At 47.7% G+C, this 9,748-nt stretch overlaps 3 protein-coding genes across 5 annotated transcripts; 2 read left to right on the top strand and 1 right to left on the bottom strand.

Moving 5' to 3' along the window:
* Positions 1-11: 11 nt before the first annotated feature.
* Positions 12-3,756, bottom strand: ccdc62 (coiled-coil domain containing 62). 2 transcript variants are annotated; one of them, XM_029169264.3, is made up of 9 exons: positions 3,625-3,756; positions 3,006-3,062; positions 2,342-2,534; positions 2,129-2,274; positions 1,959-2,060; positions 1,704-1,875; positions 1,508-1,609; positions 1,321-1,409; positions 12-757 (listed from the first exon to the last, which is right to left on the bottom strand). In XM_029169264.3, the coding sequence occupies exons 2-9, from the start codon at positions 3,060-3,062 to the stop codon at positions 518-520; spliced, it is 1,101 nt and encodes a 366-aa protein (XP_029025097.1). In that variant the 5' UTR covers positions 3,625-3,756; the 3' UTR covers positions 12-517. The 2 variants fall into 2 exon arrangements, with proteins under 2 accessions (XP_029025097.1, XP_055369331.1); XM_055513356.1 differs by lacking the exon at positions 3,006-3,062.
* denr (density-regulated protein) lies at positions 3,703-7,009 on the top strand. Of its 2 annotated transcripts, none has more exons than XM_055513366.1 (8): positions 3,703-3,844; positions 4,777-4,877; positions 4,966-4,985; positions 5,071-5,156; positions 5,649-5,737; positions 5,974-6,090; positions 6,176-6,315; positions 6,710-7,009. In XM_055513366.1, exons 2-8 carry the CDS (start codon positions 4,787-4,789, stop codon positions 6,752-6,754), a joined length of 588 nt encoding a protein of 195 aa, XP_055369341.1. In that variant the 5' UTR covers positions 3,703-3,844; positions 4,777-4,786; the 3' UTR covers positions 6,755-7,009. The 2 variants fall into 2 exon arrangements, with proteins under 2 accessions (XP_055369341.1, XP_055369342.1); XM_055513367.1 differs by lacking the exon at positions 3,703-3,844 and adding an exon at positions 3,991-4,015.
* Positions 7,010-7,156: 147 nt separating this feature from the next.
* LOC114866977 (hydroxycarboxylic acid receptor 3-like) lies at positions 7,157-8,756 on the top strand. The gene has a single exon (XM_029169270.3). The coding sequence runs from the start codon at positions 7,383-7,385 to the stop codon at positions 8,370-8,372; it is 990 nt and encodes a 329-aa protein (XP_029025103.1). The 5' UTR covers positions 7,157-7,382; the 3' UTR covers positions 8,373-8,756.
* The last annotated feature ends 992 nt before the right edge of the window (positions 8,757-9,748 follow it).

Raw genomic sequence — 9,748 nt, 5'->3', positions numbered from 1 at the left:
TAAGACGGGAGTCTGCTCACTGAGACTTTATAGGAAACATACAGGATTACACACGTCATATGAAGACCTTTACAAAGCATTACATGCGTTTCCTGAGCTGTGTGCTTCAGGTTCAGGTCCTGTAACACTGATTTCTGATGCATGACGTCACTTCCACTGAAAACTGTCAGTGTTGAGTCCATGGGTGGAAGCACCCGGTGGAAGGCAGCCTTTGGGTGGAGTTCCCCTGGTCTGTTGAAGCAGCCAACACAGATGTCATTTATTTAATTTCATATTTTTTGTGGTTTATTACAAGCAGAATGGACTCGTTACAGACACTGGAGCAGGTTGTGGAGCTCCTGGACCTTGTGTTTGGGGTTGCTGTGGTGATGAGGGTGGGGGGTCTGCTCTTCAGTCGCTACGACGACCTGCCTGGTTTCATCCAGCAGCTGCTGCAGAGCATCGGCCCCCTGCTGACGGACAGACAGAGCGCTCAGATGGCGGCCGCCGAGCGCTGGCTCCTTAAAGCAGCCCGGCCTCACGTCCGGAGCGACCGCCGAGACTCCCCGGCTGCCGTTTGCTGGTGACCCGGCGACGCCGTGCCCACAGCTCCTGACGCGGCGGCCCGTGAACCGCTCCTGGCTGAGAACAGGGACGACGCGTCACTTATTGTGGCCGACGAGGCTGCTGCGACGCCCGTCCGCTCCCGCGGGCCTCCACGGGCGCCGTCCGGGTTCAGCTGCAGCAGCTGCAGGTCCTCCCGCTGGTTCTCACACACCTGCGGCACATGTTCCACCGTCAAAAACCGCGTTGTCATTTCACACAGGGGCCAAAACAGCTGATGTCACAACTTAATGCATCTTTACCTTGAGCTATTTACAAGTTGTATCATCTGATTAAAGAAGGACACTGGATTTAGATACAAATGACATGAACTGGACTAATGTTTCTGTACAAACGTAAACATGCTCCTGGTTTTCCTGACATCTGACAGAACTCCCTGCTGCCGGGCCGGACATGACAGTGACCCGGAGCAGGGGGTGAGGAACAAGCAGCGAGAGCCTGAGCTATGCTGCCGAACCAGAAACGCCTCTGACGCCGTCGTGAGCGAGGCGGCAGGAATGAGGAAGGAGCGTTTCCTGATCCTGAGGTGGAGGCCGCTCTGAGCGTCAGCTCATCCGCGCCCCCTGCTGGGTCCCTGTTACCGCTGGGCCCCTGTAGCTGTTACCGCTGGGCCCCTGTACCTGCTGGGCCCCTGTACCTGCTGGGCCCCTGTACCTGCTGGGCCCCTGTACCTGCTGGGCCCCTGTAGCTGTACCTGCTGGGCCCCCGTACTTGTACCTGCTGGAGGCAGCGAAGCTCCGACGCGGTGCGTTCCTGCTTGGATCGGGCCAGTTCCAGCAGCTCGTCCTTCCAGCTGTCGCCCTCCCCTGATATTAAATAAAGCAAAGAGGCAGCAACGACTTGCAAAGGCGCCTGTACAGTATGTTAGCGCTCGTGCACGGATCAGCGTAGCAGCTAATGGTACCGGATGAGGCCAGGTCTCGTCGAAGCAGCTGGAGCTCCTGCTTGAGTCGGATGACGTCCTCCCTCTGAGCGCTGCTCTGCGCCGCCTGCTGCTGCAGCTGCTCTGCAGCCACAGGGGACACGGGGAGAAGAGGCGCCAGACGCTACCGGGCCGAACACACCGGGTCCTGAACGCGTGCTAACTTCTACCCGTCTACCTTTGAGGTGAGCGACCTCCCGCCTGGCGTCTCGGTACCGCCGCCTGTTTTCCTCCACGTCTCTCAGGAGCCCGCTCTCCCTGGAGCGACTCTGCGCCGCAGACGTGTCCAGGTCTCGTAGGCGCCCTGTGAGGTCCAGGATCCGACTGGACGCTTCGGCCACGTCTTTGTCCTGAGCACAGCATCAGAGAAACCATTCACAGAAACAAGAGTGCTGAATCTTAATCTCAATCAAATCTGAAAAGCTCTTTGTACCTTCAGTTTGAGCATGGAGCTCAGTTCCTCCTCTCTGACCTGCAGAGACCCGACCTGAGTGGACAGAGCCGTGACCGTGGAGCTCAGACTCTGGTTCTTCTCCTAAAAGACGCCCGCGTGTCAACACACACACTGAACCACGCGGAGCAGACACACGGGGAATCAAATACCTCAAAGTCTCGACATTTGTGGCCGAGGCGCTGCCGCTTCTGTTCAAGCTCAGACAGCTGCTTCTGGGTCCGCTCCTCTCTGGTTTCTGCCGAACACACCCGTCGGGTCAGGGCCCGGACCACCTCGTCGCGCTCCTGCAGCTCTTCTGTACGGAAGCGCGACGCACGTGAAGCGCCCTCTGGATCAGTAAAGTGCTGCTTCTGCCTCCTCACCATCCAAACGGACACACTTCTGCTCCAAGGTGAGCACCCTCTGGCGATCCTGTTCCCAGGCCATCAGCTGCTTCCGGTGGGAGGCAGCCATGATGTTCAGCTCCCGGTCCCTGTCCTTCAACTCAGCCATCAGCAGCTGAAGCTCCCTCCTCTGCCTCTGGATGGTGGAGCCGCTCGCGTCACTCACAGGAAGCTTTGGCACAGCACACAGACGAACAAGAAACTAGACAGAGTAACTCACTTTATTACCGTTGTCATTTCTCCCCTTTTTGTTTAACACTAAACCTCCACCTGTACTGTCCCTGAATACTCCACACTGTGCCTGAATACCTCAAACAAATAGCCTACATCTCCTACTGTCCCTGAACACCTCACACAAGTAGATACCTCATACTGTCCCTGAACACATCCAAAAGATAACTTAACCTGTACTGTGCCTGAACACCTCACACAGATATTATACACTGTGCAAGAATTAGCCCAAACAGAATCCCACTGGATCTACACTGTACATTCAGTGGGACATCTCACTGGATCATGCTGCTCTGTGTCACAGTTTCAGTGATAATGACCAAAACGCTCTGTGTACTAGTTGGTCTACACAAGTTGGAAAAGTAACATTATAGACCAAATTATACGAATTATAATCCAAAAGTAATCTCACCTGAGCTTCCAAAGAAGTGAGGCGCCAGTTGTTCTCGGTTCTGGAGAACTCATCCATCTTACAACCAGTTAAGATGGATGAAGCAACACCAAGTGTATATATATATATATATTATATGTATATGTAATCTAATATATATATATATATTTATATATATATATATATGAAGACTGAGTAGCTACACGGAGCTAAACCAACAGATCTGCAAAACAATCCTACTTCATAAAAATAAAAAGGTTTTTTTCAGTAGGTTTTCTTTCGTTAATTGGTTACTTAGACTGTAACCAACGTCTATTGTCGAGACCGGATGAAACGTTGACCATTGTCCATTTTATCTGGACAGGAGAAAACCAAGTTAAGCTGAGATCCAAACGTCTACTTGATCACGTCCTGGGGCTTTTTTCTAAATACAGATGTTGTTCATATGTAGTAGTTGGACGGTACAGGAGCTGAGCACGACCAAAACAGACGCCTCCGCGTTTGCGTTCAACGTTTGCTGAGCTGCACTTTCACTACATTTGCAGTAGACAAGTGAAGTTACACGTTAAAGATTGTACTACAATTGCTTCCTTACCTAAACCGAGTAAGAAACAAACACAACTTTTAATGTTTGTCCTACCTCGCCACAAGTTGCATGGCCGCAAGGGGGCGCTGTTGTGCCATAACGCTGTACGAGAACCCAGCTCCGGACGAAAAGAAGAAGCGGTACCCAGCAGGCGTGCTCACAGTGCGCTGACCGAACGCTACTCAATAAGAATGCTTTACTAACAGTCCACCTGGTGCTAATAATGAGAGCAACTTTATCGACTAGTCAGCAGATTTAGAGCTTCGATCGCGGGGTATGTGACTTGGCCTTTTCTCTTTTCGTTTGGCTCATCTATAGAAGAGCCTGGCTACTTTTCGCTGCGCTAGCTTAGCTAGCCTGCTAAGCTAATGTCCACTGAACTGGATGCTAACGGTGACAGCTGGCCAACTTATCAAATGAATGAAAAGGCTGAAACGCAAAGCGGGTATATTCTAACACGGTGAACTTGATTTCCACTGCTCCAGTGCCAACATTTACTGACCGATAACGATTACGCATACTTTGGCCTGACTATCGTTTAGTTGCTAAACGATCTGTTACACAGCCGCATGTGTTAGCTGCCAATTAAGGTACTTCTGCTGACTGCGATTCTATTTAAACAACTACTGACGATTTGCTGCTAGCTTTTCCGAAATCGGCTGATGTAAGACGGATTCGAGGCATTTCTCAGTCTACATGAGGCCGTTTATGATCCTCTGCTGCTGCTGCTCGTGTAGCAGCGCAGCTAGCATGATGAAACATTAGCAGGAGGCTTGTTCGTTCTTGTCTGCACTCGAGTCTAATAATATCTCTTGTGATATGCAGTGCAAGTTTTGATCCATCTAGTGCCCGCCAGTCAAACGTATGTTGTTTACCTTAACATATTTTAAAATAATCAAGCTACGTTCATCTCCAGCGCTCATTTTAGCAGTATTCTCTAGTTTTAACGGAACCAACGAATCCGCAGTAAATACGTTGGCAGCTGCAATTTCATTTTATGAAACATAATGATCGACATGTTTTAGTAGTAAACTAAAAAGAGAGTTAGGGAAGACGGGACAACTAAAGGCACCTCCCTGAGTCACAACTGTTCTTAACACAACCATCTCCATACAAACCAGCCTGTAATCGTTTTTCATACGAACTCAGAGAAGCTCCGATTGACACAGTTTATAAGTGTTTGGTCTTTGTGTGTCTGTCTTGTAGATAATTTGTGATGGCGACTACTGAGATGGAATCTGGTTCTTCGGAGCATAGCACAGTCGACCCTGATTCAAAGTACCCACTGAAAGTTCTTTATTGTGGAGGTACAACTATTTCTATGATCATTTTATGGTATTTACAGTGTTGATTCCTTCTAAAATCGTGTCACTGATTTATTTCTTGTCTCTGCAGTGTGCTCCCTGCCTACGGAGGTAAGTTTATCAATCAAACTATTTGACCTGAACACTGACTCCTGGTAACTCAGCTATAAGTGAATGTGGCCCGTTGTGTCTGCAGTACTGTGAATACATGCCTGAGCCGGCCAAATGTAGGCAGTGGCTTGAGAAGAACTTTCCAGATGTCTTTGCCAAGTTGACCGTAGGTAAGTATCAAGTTTCTCAAATGTATTTGTGTTGAACTGAAAATGAGGTGCAGCTTGTTTGTTAATTGATAAACTGCTGATGGTCACACTGCCCATTATGTGGATCAAATTTTTACACACTAAACTGCCCATTGACACTAATACATAATAAAGTAATGTGTTTTATTATCTGACAATATTTGAAAAACAAATTACATACTAGAAATAACTTTGAAGCCGTGGTTAAATATGCTGGACTGAATCCTCTGTTTATGAATTGCCTCATACATTAAAACTAGGCTCATGAAATATTACATTTCATAAGGAGCTCAAATCATGTCAAAAAGATTATTCTGGGGTCAACACTAAAGATAGACAAGCTTTGCCGACAATCCCCTTTTAATACTTCACTCTAGGAATAGACTCATAAAATTATAACCTCACACGCATCAACATAAAATTAATTGCACCCTGGATTGATTTTAATGTTTAGCTTGTTTTTTCTGACAATTGGCCCGGCAGCGAATGCTCCAAAGCCAGAGCCCGGCACTGGAGACGCCCCCCCTGCAGGTGAAGAGGAGGAGAAAAAGAAGCAGAAGAGAGGTTTGTTTCCAAGTAGTTCAGAATCAACGGGCAGAGTAAATGGTGCTGATTGGACCGAGTTTATTTGGTAGTTTTGATATTTGAAGACGTTTAATAAAGAGAAATGTTCTGATGAATAGAGCATGTTGTAGAGTCAAGCCTGTTTGAATCATTGTATTGGTTCCTCTGAATCTCTTGCCTGCCGCTAGTCTGCTTTTTTTTTTTTTTTTTTTTTTTTTTTTTTTTTTTTCTTAAAGGTGGAAGAGGACAAATCAAACAGAAAAAGAAGACGGTACCGCAGAAAGTTACAATAGCAAAAATCCCAAGAGCCAAGAAGAAATATGTCACACGCGTGTGTGGCCTGGCAACATTTGGTGAGACCTGTTTTCCACAGTCATGCACAATTGTTTTTTTTATTCAAAGCTCGGTCCTTAACAACGACTCTGTTGACCCCTGCAGACATCGACCTTAAGGAGGCTCAGCGCTTTTTTGCCCAGAAATTCTCTTGTGGTGCCTCCGTTACAGCCGAGGATGAAATAATCATTCAGGGAGATTTTACTGACGACATAATCGACGTCATTCAAGAGAAGTGGCCAGAGGTGAGGCGTCAGGACGCGAGCGTAATAAAACCACTAGAGTCATTGTCTTCAGAGTCAGAAGTAAACGCCGTCACACACTTTGTCTTTCTTTCTGCTGTTTCATTGGCTTTTTCCTTGTAGCTGAGGAGCCTCTTTTTTCAGTCAGATCTGCAGTGTAAACATCTCGCTGCATTCATAAACCAGTAAAGATACACACATTAACCATCGTTGTTTAAGGAGCAGGGTTCAAAACTTGTGAAAAAAGATGCGGCTTGTAGTCCAGTCTGACACCGATGCGGCCCATCCACACAGCATTTGCTATAATTGCTACCATGAATACCTTTTTACAGTTTCAATCACTTTGCGATCCCACTCTGCAGATGGTGACTTGAGTGTCTGTATCTTCTCGCCATAGGTGGATGACGACAGCATTGATGATCTGGGTGAAGTCAAGAAGTGAAGACCAAATATGCACTTTTACTGAAATGGATGTGACCTGTAACAGCAACAACTTGGCCAAATGTACACATTAAGTCATTTTATACCTATTTTATTTACTGTACATAAAAAGCTGCGGACTTGGCCACTCACTTGGCATTTTTTAGTTGATAGCTGCTTTCTCTCGTTTGCCAAAGGCGTGGTATGACGTGAAGCCCTCCCAAACGTTCACTCTAGCAAACTGTAGGCTAATAAATTTCAGTCTCTTTCTCCTGTACTGTTTGTTTCGTTGTCTGGTTTTTCAGAGCATTAAAATGAGTTTCTCTCTTTTCTGACTCGACTAAATGGCCGCAGGCTGCTTGATTTCATGCGTCCCTGGGAGTGCACCTTTTCCCTCTGCATAATAGTTTTATAATGAAGGCACTCTCCCCAGACAGATAACATTTACGGTTGTTACCGTTTTCCTTTGGGTCAATACCACTTCCCCACAGATAACGCGCACACATGTTCAGTCCACCTGGAGCTGGTGTTTGTCTGAGCATCGTTTGCATGAGCCTGACCGTGGTTTCCTACTGCCGACGTCAGCCGCTCGCGGCACTATATCTGTGTTGACACTAGTGCAGCCGATCTGGCTTTCGTTAACTACCAGGATGAACGTCACCCAGCCGGAGAAATGCTGCGCCTTCGAAGCGCTCATCCTGGACACTCTCCTGCCCCCGGTTCTCATCCTGGAGTTCGTTTTCGGGCTGATGGGGAACTTCGTGGCCCTCTGGATGTTCATGTTTCACATGGACACGTGGAAGCCCAACTCCGTGTATCTGACTCACCTGGCTGTGGCCGACTCCATCGTGCTGTTCTGCCTGCCTTTCAGAGCCGACTACTACAGGCGCGGGAAGAACTGGGTCCACGGCGACGGGCCGTGCCGGGTGCTGCTCTTCCTGCTGGCTGCCAACCGTGCAGCCGGCATCTTCTTCCTCACCGCGGTGGCTGTGGACCGCTACTTTAAGATAGTCTGGCCGCTGAGCCGGATCAACCGCATGGGCCTGGGCTACGCCCTCTGGGTCTCCTTTGGCCTCTGGGCTCTGATTTTTCTCGCTACCGGGTACCTTCTTGCTGACGCCCACTTGTTCTACAACAACAACCGCACTCAGTGCGAGAGCTTCAACATCTGCATGGGCTTCAGCCCCCTCGCCACCTGGCACAACACTTTCTACATCGTCCAGTTTTTCCTGCCGGCCGTCATCGTGGCCTTTTGCACCACCAGGATCCTGTGGCAGCTCAGGAGCAGGACTTTGGACAAAAGGGGGAAGATAAAGCGAGCTGTGCGGTTTGTCTTGGCTGTGGCCCTGATCTTTATTACCTGTTTCTGTCCCAGTACAGTGTCACGCGTGGCCGTGTGGATCCTCCAGGTGTGGTATCATGAGTGCAGGTACTTTGAAGAGGTCAACCTGGTGTTTTACACGACCGTGTGCTTCACCTACTTCAACAGCGTCCTCAACCCTGTGGTGTATTACTTCTCTAGTCCTGCTTTCAGCGGCGCCTTCAGGAAGATTGTGAATAAAGTGCTGGGAAGGAGCAGCGATAGAGACCCAGCTTCATCTGAAGGTGACATTTCCACCGTGGATGGTAGAAGGATTTGAAGCCAAGTGCTGGTTCCTGCTCTCACTGCTGGACCGCTCCCTACATCAATACGGGCCAAACTGAGAAGTGGATTAAAGAAAACCCATTTTATATCTATTAGCAGCTTGATGGTTGATTGTGATGAGAGGTAATTAATTCATTTTTTTGGCAATTCGTTATTTCATTATGCACTTTACATGAAACAACAGTGGAGTTCATATAATATATATATAATCTGCACATTAATTCGCAATATTCTCAGAGCTGTCATTGAACCATTAACGTGCGCAACCAGGATTTAGAAGAGTTTCAACGTACTTTTCTGTGGAGTTAAATGTATTTAGTTTTTCTGATATAACTTGGTTTTAATGACAAATTACATGACAATTCATGTTGTTCTTTGTGTGCTGTTATTTTATCATTCGTCATTGTACAAATAAAATGTGTTGGCTTTTGACAGAAGTGTCTCTGTGACATCAAACTAGGCAGTGTTTCATCATCCAGAGGTCTGTCATAAAATGTGAGGGAATTAGTGTGACATTGTTTTCCTAATCCGTTAGCCAAACAAATTCCAGTCTATAAAATGGATTTAAATCTATGGAACAAACTCTCAGGTTCCACATATTATGCACTGATAAACAAAACAGGAGTCAAGGGCTCAATGTATTCCGTGGAAATGTATTTGATGGCGTCTGAGTTTAACACACTGCACTTCTCATGGGAGGAATGATTATATGATCCATAACGCTTCCATAAAGAAGTAACAATCGCACCAGTGCAAAGGCTAATGAATGGCCGTAATTGGCACGTACCCCTGAGTCACAGCCTCCCATGGCCTCATCGACTTGTTGCAAATGAAAAACACCACACGGAACAATAAGATGCAAAATAGAAAGCTGGGTTTTAATAGCCACATTAGGCTTACAGAGTTGCCATAGCAAAAGATGACACAGCCTGAGCTCCAGTATTTACATGCACGCTGTAACTCAACAGTCATCTGGCCTGGCAGCTGATTCACTGCTTCCCTTTAACTGTGCCTTCCTGGAGGACGTGATGCGAAGCCTTGATTTAGCTGGAGTCATCACATCGGTGCTCTAAGCCACCGAGACGGGCGTGAGCCGTGCTGACCGGACCTGACAGCCCTCTGGAGGCGGGAGGTCCGCACAGGCTCACGGCCTGATGAGCCGAGCAGCTGCACTCGTGAGACCGGGTAAAAACATCTGTCGCTGTGCTGAGGAGGACGAGAAGAGACGGGCGGTGGGAACACGACCAAATGAAGGAGCAGACGTGTGACCGCACAGGGATGCAAACAACAACAACTATGCAAAGACATGCAAACGGACTGCGAAGAGTTACAAAGAGTCAAAATATCTAGAGACGCAAAGTACAAACCCAA

This window comes from Betta splendens, chromosome 12 (assembly GCF_900634795.4).
Source record: "Betta splendens chromosome 12, fBetSpl5.4, whole genome shotgun sequence".
NCBI lineage: Eukaryota > Metazoa > Chordata > Actinopteri > Anabantiformes > Osphronemidae > Betta > Betta splendens.
The sequence above is the reverse complement of the archived record's forward strand: the minus strand, read 5'-3'. Positions and strand labels throughout refer to the sequence as shown.